Source organism: Chenopodium album, chromosome 27 (assembly GCF_948465745.1).
Source record: "Chenopodium album chromosome 27, dcCheAlbu1.1, whole genome shotgun sequence".
In the NCBI taxonomy this organism is placed as follows: domain Eukaryota; kingdom Viridiplantae; phylum Streptophyta; class Magnoliopsida; order Caryophyllales; family Amaranthaceae; genus Chenopodium; species Chenopodium album.
The window spans coordinates 17,391,292-17,411,679 of NC_137860.1; the positions used below are offsets into that span (position 1 = coordinate 17,391,292).

General features: G+C 43.0%; 1 protein-coding gene across 1 annotated transcript; it reads left to right on the plus strand.

Moving 5' to 3' along the window:
- Positions 1-11,035: 11,035 nt before the first annotated feature.
- Positions 11,036-12,624, plus strand: LOC145619722 (uncharacterized). Its single transcript, XM_081674425.1, has 2 exons — positions 11,036-11,420; positions 11,672-12,624. The coding sequence occupies exons 1-2, from the start codon at positions 11,036-11,038 to the stop codon at positions 12,622-12,624; spliced, it is 1,338 nt and encodes a 445-aa protein (XP_081530551.1).
- Positions 12,625-20,388: the final 7,764 nt, after the last annotated feature.

Below are 20,388 nucleotides of genomic sequence, written 5' to 3' on the forward strand. Positions count from 1 at the left end.
GCCCTCAATATTAAGCCTTAGCTACTGCCTACCTTGTCCTTCATCACCATCATAAATCATGTGTGCACCCCTTGAGCTTGAAGAGTTGAAGATTCGAAGAAACCCAGCTGAGTGCGGCCGCACGCGCAGAAGGTGCGGTCGCACACGAAGGATGTGCGGCCGCACACCATGGTGGTGCGGGCGCACATCCTCTGTTGTGCGGCCGCACCGACGTGGGTCTTTTCCGATCGGATTTCGACGATTTTCTCTCTCTTCTTATACCTATATGAACCCAATTTTTGTAAGAAGTTTCAGAATAGAATTAGATCATATTCTTAGCTTAGTTGAGAGCTTCTCTCTCTAGATTTAGGGGTTAGTTTTAGGAGTAGATTTTAGAGAGAGAAAGTGAAGAATTTCAATGGTGATTGAGAGATTGAAGATCCAGTGGTGACAATTGTATTGGAGATCTACTCTATTATCAATGAGCATTTCTAAACTCTATCTCATTTATTGTTTTGTTTAGTATTCATGTTTAGATTGTTTGGATTGTTGATTTTGATTAGAATTTTATGATTTGATGATTGATTTTGGATATTCATGTTTGTATTGGTAGAATTGATGATAATGTTTGAGTAGTTGTTTGGTTAGGGATTTGGTGAAGCTTATGATGTAATGAATTGATGTAAATTGGGGATAATTGATGGAGTTGATGATGTGATTAAACTTGGTTGATTGATCATGTGCATGTGTGTGATTAATTAGAGAGTAGCTAACTTTGATTATTGCACTAGATTGCATTGTAAGTTCATATTGATACGGACCATTGATTTGTGGCTTGCATTTACACGATTGAGGTGTCTTGTGATGTTTCCTAGCTAGAGTTTATCGTAGTCGACGCTAGTTAGACCTCTAGGAGAAAAGCTTGACATGCTCTTTTGGTTGCATGATTGATTTTCCCTCACATTGCTTGACTTAGTCGACTTTCCATTCCAATTTGCTATGTTCATTGCTATTATTTGCGGATCCTAATCCCTAGCTCTTTATTTGTTTGGTTTCCTCGTTTTAGTAGTTGTTAGAGTCATCTTTACCCCTTTTCTTCGACCTAGCTTAGGCATATAATTGGAAGCACATAGACATTACCGTTCCTTTGGGTTCGACCCTTGACTTACCTCTATACTTGTATTTAGGTTTGTTGAGTGTTTATAAATTTTGTTTGGCTTAGGGAGAATTAGCCCAACGACCTAGTTTTCCCCACGTCAAAATGGCACCGTTGCCGGGGAACGGTGTCTATGTTGGAGTGTTTTTGATTGCTTGAGTCTAGGTCTTTGTGTATACTTTTCTTTTATTTGATTTTTTTTTGCTTGTTTTGTGTAAAAATGGCATGTCTCTCATTTCCTCAATTTGACAATGAGGCTTTTTGTGAATATTTTAATAGACTAGAGGGATTTCTTGATTGTAATTGTAGTAGCCTTTGGGAGGCTTGTGAGATTTGTTATTTTGGTTTGAATGAGCAAACTAGGAATGAAGTTGAATGCATGCACAATGGTGAATTTAGAGCATTGTCAATTGATGATGCTTGGGATTTTTATGTTTGGTTTGCTAGGGATGCCTATAATAGGGATAATCATGTTCCTAATATTGATGTGCAATGTTTTGATTCTTCTAATGTTAGCATGATTTCCCATAATTTGTCACATGATCCCATTAGTGAACCTAGAAGACATGATTTCAACTCTATTTCCCCTTTTGTTCATGATGATGAAGTGCATGCTCAAGTTGATGCTAATGGTGTGTTTCAATATTCTTCGTTATTTACCATGCCTTCTTGTGATGTGCTTCGTTCCCTTGATAATGAATCTCATGTTCTTGATTTCGCCTCCACCCCCCAATGTGATGTACATGCTCATGATTTCAATGTTGATTCTTCCAATCTTGGTTGTACTTCTTCTTCTTTTGTTGAGCCTCAATCTCCTACATCCTTTGAATCTGTTATTGCTACCTTGGAAACTCGAATTAGGCATGTTGAGCTTAGTAATGATCTTGGGCCTAAAATGGAGTCTACTCTTAATTGTTTGAGAAGTCAATTGGAGATGATGAAAAAGAGTGAGGAGCGTTTTGAGGAGGGAAGAAGGAGAAATGAAGAGCTAGAAAGCCAATTGTCATCTTTGATGCTTGTGTGTGAAAATAACAAATCCAATGTGTGTGTTGAGGATGATGATGGTGATTTTGAGCAACCAAGAGTGTGTGAGGATACCATTGGTGAGCATATGAGTGATGGTGAAGGAGTTGAGAACGAAGAGAGTGTTGAATTTGAAATTCCCAACCCTCCCACCCTTTGTAATGAATCTCAAGTGTATGAATGTGACTCTTCTATCCATGAGTATTTGGACTCGTTTGAGGTTATGTCAAATGTGTTTATTGAGTGCATAAGGAATAGCCATAGCCTTTTAAACAAGTTGATTAAGAAAGCTTCATGGGAGAGAGATGAATTTGAAGTGAATTTGCCTCCATTCATGCATGGTTTTGAGACTTTAGGCTTTAAGGAAGTTGAGGGAGCTATTGTTCATCAAGGTAGTGGAGGAGATTATGTGGTTCCTCTTGGGAATTGGATGTTTGAGGGAGATGATGATCATGAGTGTTCTTCTTTTGAGGATTCTATGATTGATTTTCATGCCCTCATTGGCGATGTGAGACCTTGTGTTGAGGGAGTCGCGAACCCTTTACCTATTTCTCATACCCCTTTCTCTCAAAAGTTTGACCACATTCCCTATTGCCCTATATTTCCCCCTTCCTTTGTTAGTAAGCCTATTGGGGACCCTTTTGTCTATGAGGATTTAAATGTGGTTCATTTGTTTCAAATTGAGGAAGAGGGTGATGTTGCCACCCAAAAATATTTTAGTGAGAAGGATTTGCCTTTTTCTTTTCCTTTTCCCCCTTCTTCTTCTTATTTTCTTGTTTTTCCTTTTGATCCTTCTTCTTTCTTTTGGCACCTCCTTTCTCACATGCGTGCAATGATCTTGTTGCACGTTTTTATTCCGTCATTTGCCTACCTTCTATCATATGAAATGTGTAGTAGTGCATTTGACAAGCTCTTGCGATCGTTGCAATATTATTTTACTAGAGCGGTCAAGCTTGGACCTTAAGCAAGCCTTTCTCGGGATGTAACCCGTGTTTTAGATTAGATTTTCCTTTTCTTTTTAGAATAGATTTTCTCTCATGGAAATTTTTGTGTGCCTTTTGCTAGGTACATGACTTGATATACTTTGGTGCTTCGATTTGGATCAAGAATCAAGGAAGGTTGACTCCTATTTTTGCGAGCATATGGAGACAAGGTTTAATTCTTGAGACATTAGTTTTGAAAGGTTAAAATTGGGTCATTTGCAGGTATTTACACCCACCTCAAATCCGGTAATCTCTTTCCTTGCTCTTTCTCAAGTGGATAATGCCGTGTTGGACATATGTTGGTATGTTGGATTAATCTCCTTGTTTTCCCCTCCCATGGATTATATGATTTATGTTTGAGTGTATTGTCTCATTCAAGCTTGGGGGAGGGTTTTCTATCATGTTTGGTGGAATGTTGATTCTCATGTGTTATGCACCTTTGTATAGCTTTTCCATGTTTCTTATATTTTGAAAAACTCCAAAAAGATTTTTGTTTCTATCAAGGCATATTTGCAATGTGTTTTGTTTTGTTCTTGCTTTGGACATAATAACATTTGGACTTATATATTTGAATGCTTTTCTTCCTAAATGGTAGTGGTGTGCACGGTTTGAGAGTACGCTTGGTTGATTCTAGGATAAAGCATGCTAAGGTAGTTGGTTAGAACTAGTGGGAACTTGAAGCCGGATTCTACTTGTTTGTGGCACGTTTGGTAGTTACTTCCTATAGTCGATTTGATGCCAATAGTGAGTTTTTGCTACAACCATGTGAGTTCTATGTTTTTCAAGCCTTGTACCTATATTTGCATGAGCGGCATGGATCCTTGACTTTTTGCAAACCTAATCTTGAAACTTGACTCATAGATCTTGAATCCGAGACCGAACCATTTAGGGAGGACAAAGGCACCTTTTTCGGGGTGGTATTTTTCTATTTTTAGGATAGTTTTATTCTTTTTCTTTATTTTTGGGTTTACATTTGCCTTCTTGCAACTATTTGAGCCTTATACCTTCTTTTCAAGCCACATCTTTAGATCTTTGGCCTTTTGTTTCATTTTCTTTCTTTTCTTGGTTTTTGTGAAGCAATTGATCATACTATACTTGATGGAGTTTGTGGTGGAGAAGTTGAAATGTTTGGTTCTTATAAAAGCAAGATTGTGTTATGATTTCTTTGTGAATAATGGCAAATGAGTATGAGTAAAAGCCGTCCTATATTATAAAAGGCATGGACAAATAAGTGCAAAAGTCGAAAAAGCCGTCCAAAGCTAAAAGAGGCGAGGACAAAGCACTATTAAAATAAAAAAGAAAAAAAAAGTGAAAAATGAAAAATTCAAAAATATAGCTTTGAATAAGCTTGGGGGTGTGAGTATTTTTGTTTGGATTGGTGATTACTTGATTGTGTTTCAAAAGAAAGGGCCCGTTCTTTGCTTCACTTTTAGGAAAACCACCAAATTTCAAATTTTTAGCCGACCTTCACCCTTATTGCCTTACGTTACAACCTTGGGGAAAGACCTTTTGACCTACATGGTTGAGTCATTCTTTGGTGAAGAGGAATGTGAGTTTTAGGAATAGGGAGAGGTGATGCAAAAGTCAAGATGTCGAGTAGCCTAAAAATTCTCTTTTTCCGGTTCCTTCGTGGAATCATTGGGATGCTCATTAGAGGTCGATTTGAAGCTATTAGGAAGAACGCGGTAAGATCGTTTGGGATGAAAGTGGATTGTGAAAGCTAGTTCCTATGCTTAGCATATTTATGTTTCAATTAACCTTGGGTATCTTGGAACGTGCACTCCCTTACTTGTTTAGAAAGATTTGCACCCACTTGTGCTTGTACATTTGCAAAAGTCCTTTCATGAACATTTGTTTGCTTTTCTTGTATTTTGTTTTCTTTTTCATGCTTTGCCTTGTTTGTATTATTATGAGAGTTATGGGTAAACTCTTAGGATACCCTTACGAGAGCATCACTCGTCCTCTAGGGCGATCTAGGGGTTTAAATGGCTTGTCATTAGTTGCTAAAATTGACCGTGATTCCTACGAAAGTGAGTTAGTGTATATTCTCATCTCGTCTCTTCTTTAGTTTGTTTGAATAAGCTCGTCATTTCCACTCCCTTGGTTTTGTTTTGCTCGAGGACGAGCAAAAGGTAAGCTTGGGGGTATTTGATGTGTGTCATAAATGGCACACATTTGACGAGCATTTAGGTCCTTTCTATTCTCTTTTCATAGCTTTCATGCTTAATAAGTGCTTTGTTTTATGCTTTGTTGCTTAGTTTTACCTTTCTTCTCTTATTTTGTAGCATTTGTGCATTTCGTTGGTTGTCTAGCCTTTTCTTCTTTATTTGCTCTATTTTCGTGGTTGTAGGTATTGGACGGGGTTCGGGTCTTGATTTTGGTGATCCACTATGGTGGAAGAAGCTTTTGGATCAAGTTCATGGAATTCGGGAAGCTCAAGATGCAAAGAAGTGGAAGTTCCAAGTCTTGGCTCTTCTCTTGTGCTCCCTTCAAAGGAAGTGTGTGCCCTCAATATTAAGCCTTAGCTACTGCCTACCTTGTCCTCCATCACCATCATAAATCATGTGTGCACCCCTTGAGCTTGAAGAGTTGAAGATTCGAAGAAACCCAGCTGAGTGCGGCCGCACACGAAGGATGTGCGGCCGCACACCATGGTGGTGCGGGCGCACATCATGGTGGTGCGGGAGCACATCCTCTGTTGTGCGGCCGCACCGACGTGGGTCTTTTCCGATCGGATTTCGACGATTTTCTCTCTCTTCCTATACCTATTTGAACCCAATTTTTGTTAGAAGTTTCAGAATAGAATTAGATCATATTCTTAGCTTAGTTGAGAGCTTCTCTCTCTAGATTTAGGGGTTAGTTTTAGGAGTAGATTTTAGAGAGAGAAAGTGAAGAATTTCAATGGTGATTGAGAGATTGAAGATCCAGTGGTGACAATTGTATTGGAGATCTACTCTATTATCAATGAGCATTTCTAAACTCTATCTCATTTATTGTTTTGTTTAGTATTCATGTTTAGATTGTTTGGATTGTTGATTTTGATTAGAATTTTATGATTTGATGATTGATTTTGGATATTCATGTTTGTATTGGTAGAATTGATGATAATGTTTGAGTAGTTGTTTGGTTAGGGATTTGGTGAAGCTTATGATGTAATGAATTGATGTAAATTGGGGATAATTGATGGAGTTGATGATGTGATTAAACTTGGTTGATTGATCATGTGCATGTGTGTGATTAATTAGAGAGTAGCTAACTTTGATTATTGCACTAGATTGCATTGTAAGTTCATATTGATACGGACCATTGATTTGTGGCTTGCATTTACACGATTGAGGTGTCTTGTGATGTTTCCTAGCTAGAGTTTATCGTAGTCGACGCTAGTTAGACCTCTAGGAGAAAAGCTTGACATGCTCTTTTGGTTGCATGATTGATTTTCCCTCACATTGCTTGACTTAGTCGACTTTCCATTCCAATTTGCTATGTTCATTGCTATTATTTGCGGATCCTAATCCCTAGCTCTTTATTTGTTTGGTTTCCTCGTTTTAGTAGTTGTTAGAGTCATCTTTACCCCTTGTCTTCGACCTAGCTTAGGCATATAATTGGAAGCACTTAGACATTACCGTTCCTTTGGGTTCGACCCTTGACTTACCTCTATACTTGTATTTAGGTTTGTTGAGTGTTTATAAATTTTGTTTGGCTTAGGGAGAATTAGCCCAACGACCTAGTTTTCCCCACGTCAGCTGACCAGGCTAAACTCTCCACGAAGGAGATGGTATGCCTATAAATAGAGGGTAAAGTACAATGGAAAAGAGGTTAGACACTCAAGTTATTATACTTTACACATCTTTCTAAGTACACTTTCTCTCTCTAAAACACTCTCTAACTTAAGCTTTGGAGCGGGGTTCCTCGAGCCACCCCCGAGGGAAGTTTACGTGTGATGCCTTGTGTAGGTAGTTGACCGGACCCAGCTCACCAGTAGAACCATTGGATCCATACCTGGAACAATTGGCGCTAGAAGGAGGGGAAGGATCATCTAACCTAAGGTTCACCAACTGAGCTAGGGATTAGTTAACTACCCAACATGGCCGGCGAAGAAACTGTACCGACACCCATATCCAAAATTAATGAGACCAACCAAACACCACAAAAAACACCCCCAGTAACCCTTGATCCAAAAGGATCCACCGGAAATCCCAAATCAACCATCTCGCAGAAATCCAACCCCATCGGATCAACATCGGCTGCTGCTAAAGCGGCGTCGAAACCAGTAGACCCGGCAGGATCTAGTTCCATTTTCAAATACGGAATGCCGTTAACAGGCGCGAACAATGAGCTCATTGTTTCAGCACCTGTAACCCAGAAACTACAGCCTGTAAATATGCCAGCTAAGCCTCTCTAAGTGCAGTAAGGAGCAGCTGGCTGCAATGACGGCGGTCCTCACCAATATGGGCAAAGGGGCGAGCCTGTCACCGACAACGGCAACTACGGAGCCCGCAGCGAAGAAGCCGGCATCCTCAACCCTCACCCTTGAGCAAAAGGAGCTCATCTAGCCGAGGAAGAAGGTATTGGAGCTGGAAGCTCGTAACCTGAATCGAGAACGGAGCGTGGAGGAAATAACTCCGGCTCGAATTAGCCCGGAGAAGCGGGTCCCTCGCATCAGGTTGCCAGCCTTAGAGCGAGGACCCAGCCCGGATAGAGACAAACGAGCGCGAATCCAGATTGTTTCAGATGATTCCTCATTTTGCCGGGAGATTCTAGAGGAACCAATGGAGAGGGTAAAGATGCCAAGCTACAGATACAACGGAACCACAACACCCAAAAGCCACATATCAGCTTTTGGGAACCACATGGTACTTTACACTATGACAGACTCAGTCTGGTGTAAGGCTTTCCCGCCGACCCTAGAGGGGCTGGCAGCGGAGTGGTATGGAGCCATTCCCAAATGTTCCGTATACTCGTATAACCAGCTAAAGAAAATGTTCATGGAGCATTTCATAACCCTGGTAGACCGAACTAAGATGACAACCGAGCTGATGTCATTAGTTTAGGGGAAAGACGAGCCCCTAAGGGAGTTTATCACCAGATTCAACAAGGAGGCAACAACCATCCCAAATATGAGTCAGGAGGTAGCGCTACTAGCAATGTAGAGTGGCTTACTACCAAGATCACCATTCAGAGCGTACATGGGACGTAAGAGCCTCAAAACACTTGTTGAAGCGCTAGGTAAAGCGCACGAGTTCATCAAAGCAGACGAGACGGACAGAGCAATGCTGGGTAGGAAAGCACCCGGTGAATTGATTAAGTGGGCAGAGGTCACCCGGGCAGAGAACACACCCAGGGCAGACCAGCCGACCAGGGCTGAGCAAAGTCGTAGAGAAGCGAATAGGGCAGTGGGACTAAGAAGGTTAGATCCAAAGAGAGGGCCAAGACTTGGGAGGTTCGACCAATATACCCTACTAACCCATTCTAGGTCTCATATATTCAGCGTAAATAAAGCTGATGATAAGTGGTAGAGACCCCCGAGGATGGTTAATAGGAACCGTGATACCAGCAAGTGGCGTGACTTCCATAGGGACCATGGCCACACCACTGAGGAATGCACACACTTGAAGGATAAAATAGAAGATTTTGTCAGGAGAGGGTACTTGATTTAGTTTAAACAGCGCGATGACCCTCCTAGAAGGAGGGATGAGGATAAAATAGGTCGCGCTGACCGCAGAGGAGGTCATAGGGGTCCAACCAGGGACAGAGAAAAAGATGGCAAGCCAGAAGGCAGGGTGTATTTGATCAGCGGGGGTCCAGTGCATGGGGGAACAGTAATAGAGCACGGGCTGACCTGCGGACGATGATACACTAAATAAACGACAATGATAAGCGTAGATGGCCACCTCTTCCCCCGCAGCCACGAGCCACGTTTTATGAGAATGACCAGAAGGGCATAATTTACCCTCATGATGACCCACTCGTAGTGACAATGAGAATTGCAAACTGGGAAGTGGATAGGATATTGATAGATGGAGGCAGCTCAGCCAACATCATATACATTAGCGCGTTCAACGAGCTGACGTTGGACAGGAAGGATCTGAAGAGGGTGAGTTATGAAGTCACCAGGTTTAATGGATCAAGGCTTACCCCGGAAGGCACAATCGAGCTCTCAGTCCGGGTGGGTGAGAGATCAAGAAGGCGTGATATGCGAGCAGAGTTCCTTGTGATAAAATCTCCTTCACCCTACAACGTGATCATGGGAAGACCACTCATCCATAAGATAGCGGAGTGGTATCCACCAATCACCTTGCCATGGCCTACACAACTAATGAGGGACGGTCAGCAAAGCTCAGGGGAAGTTTGAAGATAGCTCAGCAATGTTACATAACTGCTCTAAACCAGCCCGCAAGAACCAGACAGCAGCCTGGTTTCGAGAGAAGGCCCGCTGAGCAGTTGAGAGGGAGTCGACGAAAAGGAAGCATGAAGAATATCATAGGGAAAAGGATAAACAGAAGTTAGCAATGGAAAACTTCGAGCCTGCAAAGGAGATGGCTAGACCACTTCTCAGTGGGGAGCATCTCACAGTCGAGCTCACAGAAGGTGACCCCTCGAGGATGGTGAAAATTGTAAAAGACATTGATCCAAGAGTAGGGGTACACCTCATTTAGCTGCTGAGGAAGAACAAAGATATTTTCGCATTTTTAGCAGATGAGATGCCCGGAATTGACCCTGCAGTCATGGTACACAGGTTGAATGTGAAGGAGGATATTAAGCTAGTTAGGCAGAAAAAGCGAAGCTTCTCCACGGAGAAAAATCAAGTAATCCAGGAGGAGGGAGAGAAACTCTTGAAGGTAGGATTCATTGAACCTTGTGACTACCTAGAGTGGTTAGCCAACGTGGTCATGGTGAAGAAAGCAAATGGCTTGTGGAGAATGTGTGTTGATTTCACATATCTCAATAAGGCATGCCCAAAAGACTGTTACCCGCTGCCGCGGATAGATCAGCTAGTAGACTCAACCAGCGGGCATGCCCTGGTAAGCTTTATGGACGCCTTCTCAGGGTACCATCAGATCAGCCTGCATGAACCAGACCGGCAGAATACCGCATTCATCACCGAAGGGGGAGTGTATAATTACATAGCTATGCCCTTCGGGCTGAAGAATGCTGGGGCAACCTTTCAGAAGGCAATGGATAGAGTGTTCCTTCACCAGAAGGGTAGAAATGTTGAAGTATACGTTGACGACTCAATTGTTAAGAGCGTCACGCAGGCAGGGCATATCATGGACCTGGAGGAAACATTTGCCACCCTGAACAAGTATAAAATAAAACTCAACCCGAAGAAATGCGTCTTTGGAGTGAGCTTGGGAAAGTTCTTGGGTATTCTGATCAGCGAGAGAGGGATAGACGCTAATCCAGAAAAGGTCGAAGCAGTCCTCAGCCTGCCTGAGCCTAAGTGCATCAAGAGTATCATGCGGTTGACGGGCAGAATGGCCGCGCTGACCAGGTTCATTAACAAGTCAGCGGATAAGGCTCTGCCGTTCTATCAGCTATTGAAAGGGAAAAGAGAATTTAAGTGGGGACCCAAAGAAAAAGAAGCCTTTGAGGGTATTAAGGAGCATCTGACTAAGCTTCCAACAATGACCAGCCTGGAGCTGAGGGAAAAGCTGCAGTTGTACATCTCTGCGTCAATACAGACAATCGCAGCCGTTCTGCTGGTTGAAAGACAAAAGCAACAAAGGCAAATATAGTTCGTGAGCCATGTGCTGACTGAGGCAGAGCAAAGGTACCCATTGGTAGAGAAGCAAGCCTTCGCAGTAGTCACGACATCAAAGAAACTAAAACCATATTTTGACGCACGTGTAATAGAAATCCTCACAAACCACCCACTGGAGAAAGCGTTACAAAAATGGATGCATTAGGCAAACTCCTAAAGTGGGAAATTGAACTTTTTGAGTACGAATTCGAGGTCAAACCAAGGGCAGCCATTAAGGCACAAGCCTTAGCGGACTTCATAGTGGAAGCCTCTTATGAAGAGAAAGAAGATTATATTGGGGTCTGGAAGGTGGAAGTAGATGGGTCCTTAGCCCTAACGGGGAGTGGAGTAGGAGTCATAATGACGTCTCCAGAAGGAAACGTATTCGGGTATGACATAAAGTTCAAGTTCAAAGCATCAAACAACGAATTGGAGTACGAAGCGGCGCTGGCAGGCCTGCATATGAGCCTCGCCGCTGGAGCTCGAAAGTACACATGCAAACTGATTCTTAGCTCGTTGCCAGCCAACTATAAGGAGCGTACGAGATTAGGGAAGCCGCCATGCTGAAATATGTAACCAAAGTAAAGGAGCTGGCTGCCTAGCTAGTCCACTTTCAAATAGACTTGGTTCCCAGAGCAGGAAACTCTCAGGCTGACGCTTTATCTAAGTTAGCTAGTTCCACATTACAGAGCCTCACAAGGACAGTGATGGTTGAAGTCTTAAAGGAAAGCAGCATTACTGAAATGTAGCAGATAAACTGCATTAGAAGGTAGAGAGCCTGGTTCTCAGACATTTTGGCATATAAAGTTCACGGCTCACTGCCCGATGATGAAGTGCAGGCTAAGAAGGTGAAGAAGGACGCCAACTGGTATGTGGTGATGAATGGGGAACTCAACAAAAAAGGCTTCTCAAAGCCACTACTGAGGTGTATCCCAGAGTGGGAGCAGGAGGGCATCATGGAAGAAGCCCACTCAGGAATATGCGCTAACCACATTGGTGGAAAGGTATTGGGAGTAGAAGTCCTTAGAAGGGGGGCATATTGGCCAACTCTCACGCAAGACGCGCTAGCATATGTGAAGAAATGCGACAAGTGTCAAAAGTATTCACCAGTTATAAACCAGCCAGCAAATGATCTGACTCCAATCCTCAGCCTGATCCCGTTTGCTCAGTGGGGAATGGACATATTGGGACCTTTCACCACTAGGTCAGCGGGCAGGAAGTATCTTATTGTGGCAATAGATTACTTTACAAAGTGGATAGAAGCTGAACCCACTAAGTACATAAAGGCAGTCCAAGTAAGGACATTCATATGGAAAAATATCATCATAAGATTCGGTGTGCCACAGTGCATAGTCTTCGATCATGGGTGCCAATTCGAATGTGACACCATAAAGGACTACCTGGGGGACATGGGCACCAAGTATGCAAGTGCCTCAGTCTACCACCCGCAGAGCAACGGCCAAGCAGAAGCAGCAAACAAGCTGATCCTAACAGCCTCGCAGAAGAAGCTGGAGGAATACAAAGGCCTATGGGCAAACCTAGTCCCAGAAGTCTTGTGGGCAAACAGGACTACTGAGAAGGAGTCCACTAGTAAAAGCCCCTTCACCCTGGCCTACGGGGCTGATGTAGCAACAAGGAAACAAAAAGCGCATGCTGGAAGAGCTAGATTTCTTGCCAGAAGTAAGGCTAAAAGCAGCTCTCAAGCTGGCAGCCCAGAAGAGCAGGATCTCAAAAGCTTTTAACAAGAGGGTCAAGCATAGAGAGCTCCTGCCCGGAGATTTAGACCTTAGAAGGACAGCAGCAGTGGGAAGAGGAAATCAACATGGAAAGCTGTCAGCAAACTGGGAAGGCCCTTTCATCATTCACGAGCAGGTTGGACCAGGAGCATTCCTCCTCGCAGATCAAGAAGGTCGGGTCTTAAGAAACAGTTTCAATGTTGATGTATTAAAGAAGTATTTTGTTTAAATAGCCTAAAAAAACAAATATAGTTGTTTCAAGTTCGATAAACTTTTATTCAGTCCATGTTATGTTAATTAAGGCACTTGAGCCATTTTTATTAAATGAAATACAAGCCTCTACGTGAGGAGTATGTTACGTAAATTTGTTTAATATGTTATGCCCAAGCATCATATGCTAACATGTAGAAGTCAAACAAGAATAATAATAAAGTGTTAGAGGCAAGAAGCACTCTAGCGCAAAGTGGCAAAGTAAAAGCATCCCTCACCTCACCGGCTCAAAGAAAAACAAGGCACCACCTTGGGGACGCCTGAGGGGGAAGCCTGGCACGTTCAGCTTGAGCAGGAGAGAAAAGGGGAAAAGAAGAAGATGAGCTATGTGGGCAACACTAAGGCTCTCTTAGTCCCACTTAGCCCATCTCTTTGAGGGGGAGAGGAAAGGAGGAGACAACCATACAATAAGCCCTTACGAAAAGAAGTAGGCACAAAATGACAAGTCGCAGCATAAATAAGCTGAACGACATAAATAAGTCACATCAAAACAAGCTGAATGACATCTCACAAAATGACAAGTCGCAGCATAAACAAGCTGAATGACACAAATAAGTCATAGCAAAACAAGCTAAATGAAAAAAAAAGAGTAGGCAAAAAAGCTAATCGACACAAATAAGTCTCAGCGAGAGAAGACTAAATAACGCACAATCGAATAAACCAACCAGCGCGCAGGCAACCTCTGATTAGAGCTAAGTAATGTGCACAACGCATAAGCACTAAAAGCGAATAGAACAGGAAAAGTAAAATTCGCTAGAGTTCCTGTCAAAGCACAGTAGAGAACAAAGAAGCAGAAAAGTGTTAAGCAGCCAAATCAAGAAGACAGGGAGGCCCAACCTACGAGGCTTCACCAAATGTAACAAAGAAGCTGCCATGCTAAAAGATCTAGATACTGCTAAGGAATGCTCAGTTCTAGGCAAACGTGCAAACAACGTAATAAACAGCAGGCAAAACAGCAGAAGAAGATCATAAAGTGCATACAATATAAAGCTGAACCCCTGCCCACCAGGACAGAGTAAACATCCAGCAGGTCAGTTACAATATAGATAAAGCTAAGCCCTCGTCCACCAGGACAAGGAAACACTTAGCAAGTAAAGTCAGGAGAGCACAAATTCAAGTTAAGCTGGGCAGACCCAGCAACAAAAGACAAAGTATTCTGAAAATACACAGGGAAACATAATCTTTGGCGGCTATACACCCTAAAGATAGTAACAAAAACTACCTAGTTACAACAGATCTGGGTGAAGGAAACTTAGAGGAACCACTAGAGTAAGAAGGTGACAGCCGCCATAACCTTTATTGATCATCAGTCAAGGACTCCACTCCAATAGCCGCAGCAACGTCAAGGCAGAGAGGAACTTCGAAGTTCAGCACGGCTTGGTTGGGAATCTTGCAGCCATCAGCACGGAGATGATCAGCAGGGAAGTCAAACAAGCCAGCCTCTCCTGCAGCTTCAACCTTAGCCCAGAAAGCGTTGAAGCGAGCCTGTTGCTCCTCACCTTAACCATACAAGCTGCTAACGCAGCGAGCCGCAGCTTCCCATCCACCATCATGGCGATCAGCCAATAGCTTAGCAAAAGTAGGGGAGCGCGCAAAAGATTTGAGTGCCTTTTTCCTAGCAGCTTCCAGCTCAGCAGTATGCGTAGTTCGCAAACCTGCAATTTCTGCCTCCAACGTTTGCACCCTGGCCTGAGAGGTCCCCAACTGCTCTTCGCAGCTCTTCAACTTGGTCTGAGTGAGCTGAAATTCAACCAATTTGAGCTGCAAGGCGTCCGCTCTCTCCCTCAGCGGAGTCACCTCATTGGCCATAACATCCCTCTCAACCTGAGCTCGCTAAACCTTCAAATTCTTCTGAGAGAGAGTTATGCCCTGATTCTGATACTCCTTCTCCACTGATAGGAGAGCGTTGGACAAATCTCCCACAGATATAACAAGCTGCAAAGCAGAAGAAAAGAGGAGTGAGCCAAAGCAAAAGTTAATAAAAAATAAAAGTAAAACAAGACAGTAGCAACAGAACAAGCAGAGAAGAAAAGAAGGGCTAAAATGAAAAAGAGAAAGACCAAAAGCAGAAACTAACTTTCTGCAGGTCATGGCAGGCCGTAGCAGCTAGGAGGCTGACTTAGCTGCGCGTAGAATCTGTAGGAAGACGAACCCCTTGAGTCAAGCGGTACCCCAAGGTACCACCCTTCTGAGGGTCGTCCACAAACAAAGACTCGTCAGCCCTCACATTCATCAGGGGCCGAAAGGGAGCATTCTCAACTCCAGTAGGGCAGAGTATTGGGCGGAGATGAACATCAATAGGAACCTCGGCAAACTCAATAGCCCCAGTAGGGCAGAAAGTCCCTGCAGCAGAGAGTGAGGTCACAGATAGAAGGTTCTCAAAGGCATCACTTAAGAATTGGTGAACACAACGGTTAAGTTCACTAGAGTTCTAATTGTCTCCCCCATCAGTGTTCCAACCCGAAAGCCTAGTGTTGGCAGATGTAGATGCAAGACGTTCTAGACCAGGAGAAGTGCGAGCCTTTTTCGCTTCGAGCTCATCTCTAGCAGGTGCAGAGGACATTGGATCATCCTCCAAGTCGATAACTAGACGATCCTGCTGGCAAGAACCCCCTGCCCGGGAGAGCACACCCCTCAAAGCACTTCGAAGCCGCGCTCTCAGCCCATGGGGACGCGGCGGAATTCTAGGAAGCTCCATGACAGTCTCATCAGGAAGCTGAAAGTCAGTGGCTACAACAGAAGGAACGGCAGTATCCTTCGCAGCGGTAACATCATCAACAGAAGAAGGAAAGAGTGGAAAATGCTCAGCAGAGGAAACGGGTTTTTCACCCGCAACAGTGGTCTCAACCCCCCTTAGAGGGAAACTGGAGAACACTGTCAGCAAAATCATCGGCAGTAGCCTTTGGTTCATCACAAGCTTGATCACGTTATCTTTTGCTAGTAGAAGTCTGAGGTGCCACCCGGCCGGAAGCCGCGATAGACTACTTCTCAGGAGAAGCGGCAGGCGCCACTAACGCCTCAGATTCTGAAGCCACCTTTCGAGGGGCTGGCCGAGTTTCACGCCTACTCCAACAATAGAGGACGAAGGCTGAGGCTCAGCGCGGCTGGACCCAGTGCGCTCATCAGTAGCTGTTGAGCTAATGACAGCCCGCAGCTCAGCGGGAGCCAGATGCATTTCACCCTTCAAAGAGCCCGCAAACACCTCCAGCGTATCAAAAAGCTGAGGAGGATTCTCAGGAGTAGCAGTAAAAGGGTCCTTCTAATTATCAGCCAGCCCAAGCATACGTTTGTCCAACTTGTCATAGCCTGAAAAGCAAAACGACAGAAAAATCAAATAAGGCAAAGAGACAAAAATAAGATAAAAAAGAAAACGAAAAGAAGGAAGGAAGAAGAGACGAGGAAGAAAGAGAAAGGGCAGGAAGCAGAAAAACTTACCAGATTCATGCGTACGGCACAAACGCATGGCAGAAAGCTGCTAGTTGCCCACAATATAGATGGAGTTGGGCAGCCAGACCTTGGGGAATTTAGAGTCACCAGTCCCTGCTCCTTACAAAGCCTCAAAAGCTTCTGTCTCACGGGCAGGCTCAGAGGGGGAGACTGTGACCCCAGCCATGTTGGTGCGGATCTCTCTGAAGTTGCGCAAGGCAGCAAAATTGGAAGGCATCTTCACCCAGAAAAATTTGCAAGTGTAGTCCCTGAAATGACCAAGTTTTGGGTAGGACAAGACCCTACTCTCCTTGGGAGCAACATAGTACCACCCCGACTTAGTCCTAGTAGTAGATATTTTCAGGCTCATAAGAGACTTAAACAAGTGTAGGGACTCAAGATACCTTCGAAATCTTAAAAACCACAGCAAGAAGATCAAGGTGTGAAGGGAAGCAAGATGCACCAGAGATATACAAATGTTGAAGGCGCGAAGCAACTTCTCCAAGGTGGGGTCCAGGGGAAACCTCAAACCCAAATCCAGCTGCGAAGCAAACACAACAATATGACCTGCAGGAGGAGCTGACAACTTCGCACCATCACCAGGGAGATCTAGCTTCTAACCCTCCCCAAAACCATAGAATTTCTTCCCAACAGCAGCCAGATCCAGCCTCTCAGCCTACTAACGCCAGCTGGAATCCAACACACAATACTTGGGCCCATAACACTTGTCATCCAGAAAAAATTCAGTTTTGCCCTCCTTTACGGGCTCCACAACGTAAGTGGGTTGACAGTCATAATAGGAGCGGTCACCAGGAGACTTACTCATCCTGTTTGATTGAACAACTGGGAAGGAGACGGTGATGGGGTCTCAATATTTCCACCTCGCACTACATAATGATCAAATCGATGCATGTCAGCCATGTCATCAAGCCATGCAAAACTGTTTAAAGGATGAACATGGGGAATGGGGCTAACAAGAGACACGTCAGGGGGATTAGCCTTAACAGCATCAGCTAACATTTTATGGCGCATTGCGCGCAGCCTCAAACGAGTAAAATGGGATAAAGGAATCCCATCCAGCGTGAGCACTCGTTCGCAATAGGGATCAAAGAAATCAGGACGGGGTCTGCGCTGAAAAGGGCGAAAAGCGCTACCCTCAGCGGGACGACTACTGCCCGACCCAGACGCAACAGCAGGAGTCACAGCAGTACCCATCCCCCTAGCAGTTGGGGGAAAGTCAGGAGGCATAACAGTTTGTATAGGGGTAGGAGAAGAAGAAGGAGAAAGAGGAGAAGTGTGCACAGGGCGCTCACCTGAAAGAGAGGATCGGGAAGAGGAATCCGATCCAGTGGCAGTTTGAGGCTCACTCATGTTCTGACTGTCAGAAGCGTCAGACATTATGAAATCTAAAAGGAAATATAGGCCAACAAAGAGAAGAAAAAGCAATGGGGCACCAGAAAATCAAAGGATCAGTTTAGGAATAGCGAAGGAATAAGAAGAAAAAATCAAGAATGTAATTACAACAACAACAAGGAGAAGAAATTGGATAGGGAAAATTGGTAGGAATCAAAAGGCGCAATCTTGTGAAGAAAAAGCAAAAAGAAGCAAAATTGGGCAAATACGAACAACAAAAGGTACAAAGCAAGTACCTTTTCAACAACAATGGCGAACACAAGAGCCTGAGCAAGACAAAAGTTCGAATCTGCGATTTAGAAGAACAAAGGAGAAACAAGTCAGTAAAGGAACAAGAATTAAGGAGGGAAAAACAAATAAAGTGGAAACTAAGGCAAAAACAAAGACGGAGAAGCAAGAACTTACCGCAATAATGGAGGAACACGAACGTTTCAAAGAGGAAAAGCAAAGAGCGAGAATTTTAAAATGGCAGAGTAATGAAAGAGGGAAGATGAAAAAGTAAGAGGAGTAAAAGAAATAACTGAAAAAGGGGGACAATGAAATTAATACGAAGTAAATGGGCAGTTAGATACAAGACAAAGCCAAACCACCATGTCACTTTAGTAAAATCAAACTGACAGCCCGGATCGTCAACACGTGTCCCACTCATGCAAATACGGTTCCCCGCCCTAAAAAAATTAAAAAAATAAATAAATAAAAAGAAAAAGAGCACTTCAGTTGGAGTGATCGAAAATCCTCTCTGCAAGCTCGTCATTTCTTTGACTTCAGCAAATTCCACAATACGTCTCCCTTGCAAGTGTCGTTGTATCAAGCAACCTTTTTTTTTTTACACGTAACTCGTGTTCTAAGTAATCTGAATTTTCATAACAAGACATACCATAAGCTTTAAAAATCCATAAAATTAGGTAACAAACTGCAAGAATGTTAAAAATAGAAAAGTATAGCAAAAACCAAAAAGTGTTCATTATCATTTATTACATATAATCCATTACAACCATTACATAACCAAAATATCTACTTCGAACTCTAATCTATGTATTTACTTAAAAGAGTTCAATGCACAAGCATCACAAAAAACTATCTTGTGCAACATACATAAGCCAAGCAACTTCAAATACATGCTCCAACAAAAAACTAACCCAGTTGAAGCAACAAGCAACAAAAGACCACACAGCAAGCAGTTAAAACTTCTTCAATACCAACTTAAACCCAAGTATCTAATCCTTTAAAAGCCTTACACGCTTAAAACGTCCATGTAATTCTGAGTCTTCCCCCTTTGGGATTTCTTCAATGCTGGAATCAAAAATAGCAAATGATTCTAGAACTTGAGATTTTAGTTCAATCTTACTGAAAGCTATAACAGGTGGATTAGATATTGGAAACTAAAATTCCCCACCAATAGGAACTACACAGTCTTGTTCTACAAGACCTAAAGAAGGTTCCAATTGTTCTTTAACTCCCAACTCATGTTCCTTCACACTTAAATAACTTTCCCTCTCCAAAACACATAGCAAAGCATCAAACCTACACGTCGTTGCCCTTTAATTAGCATCCACTATTTCAAGATTACACACATCAATGAGATAATCAACAGCTTTCCTAGCTAGATCTTGCTTAGCTGTAGCATGACTCAAACAGTTTTCACTAAACAAACACCTAAATCCTGAAATGTTCCTATGGTGAATGATGGTAAACCAAGAAACATATTGATTCGGAAATTGTTCAATAATTTCAATTGGAGTTCACTTTACTCAACACAACTCAAAATAGACCTCAACACCTCAAGGAAATCAATTACAACTTTCCTCTAATTGTGTCCAATTCTAGTAGAAATATCTCCATGAAAATAAACCTTTGATTTGCCTTTCTCAAATGCCTCCAATTCCTCTTTCTTGTATCCATACAATCGACCACAACGTTCATACATTTGCTTATGTAAAGCAGTTACATCTTCAACAACTATGTCATATCTTTTTATAAGATCATACACAGCCTTTTTAGCCGCAATTTCACAGGATTCATCTACATTGTCCGTATCTCCACAAAGATAAAAGTGGAGGTTCTTCCATATCCTTGAGATAGACTTCCTCGCCATCGCTCTCCCAAATTCCATTGACTAATTCCGAAGGTAGCTCTTCGTCTAAACGAATTGGGACCAACCTTTAACTGTCAATTAATCCTTGGACTAAATCTCTGAATTTAAAACAATGTTTTATGGTATGGCTTCGTCTCCATGGGTGGAACCTTGTCATTAGAAAATGGCTTCCTCTCCATGGGTGGAACTTTATCATTGACATGCTTGTTTCGTTCCAACTATGTTCATTTAAGAACTTCACTACACATGTCTATTGTTTTTTGCGTTATGTTCATGAGGAGTGTAATCTCTTCCGAAGTGGCGGGTTGCTTAGTTGGAGCCCAATCACTAATGGCATCATAGAAGGTTTCCTTCTTTTCTTTTATAGCATGAGCTTCTTCGACTGGTTTGATAAGAGATGAGGGGTCAACATGTGTAGGGAATATTTCAAGCATTATGATCCCAAACTTGAACCCCACTGTGATCATACACTAAAGTACGGTGGCGTTCCGAAGGGAAAGAAAAAGAGTAAAAAGAGTCGCCAACAAGTTTTAGGAACTTGTAAACCCAAAAGACAATCCAAAAGG

Excerpts from the sequence above, each read along its gene's own strand:
- LOC145619722 (XM_081674425.1), top strand. The coding sequence starts at position 11,036 with ATGGATGCATTAGGCAAACTCCTAAAGTGGGAAATTGAACTTTTTGAG. Across the intron at positions 11,421-11,671 it reads GCCAGCCAACTATAAGGAGC|ACATTTTGGCATATAAAGTT; the intron begins GTACGAGATTAG and ends CCTGGTTCTCAG.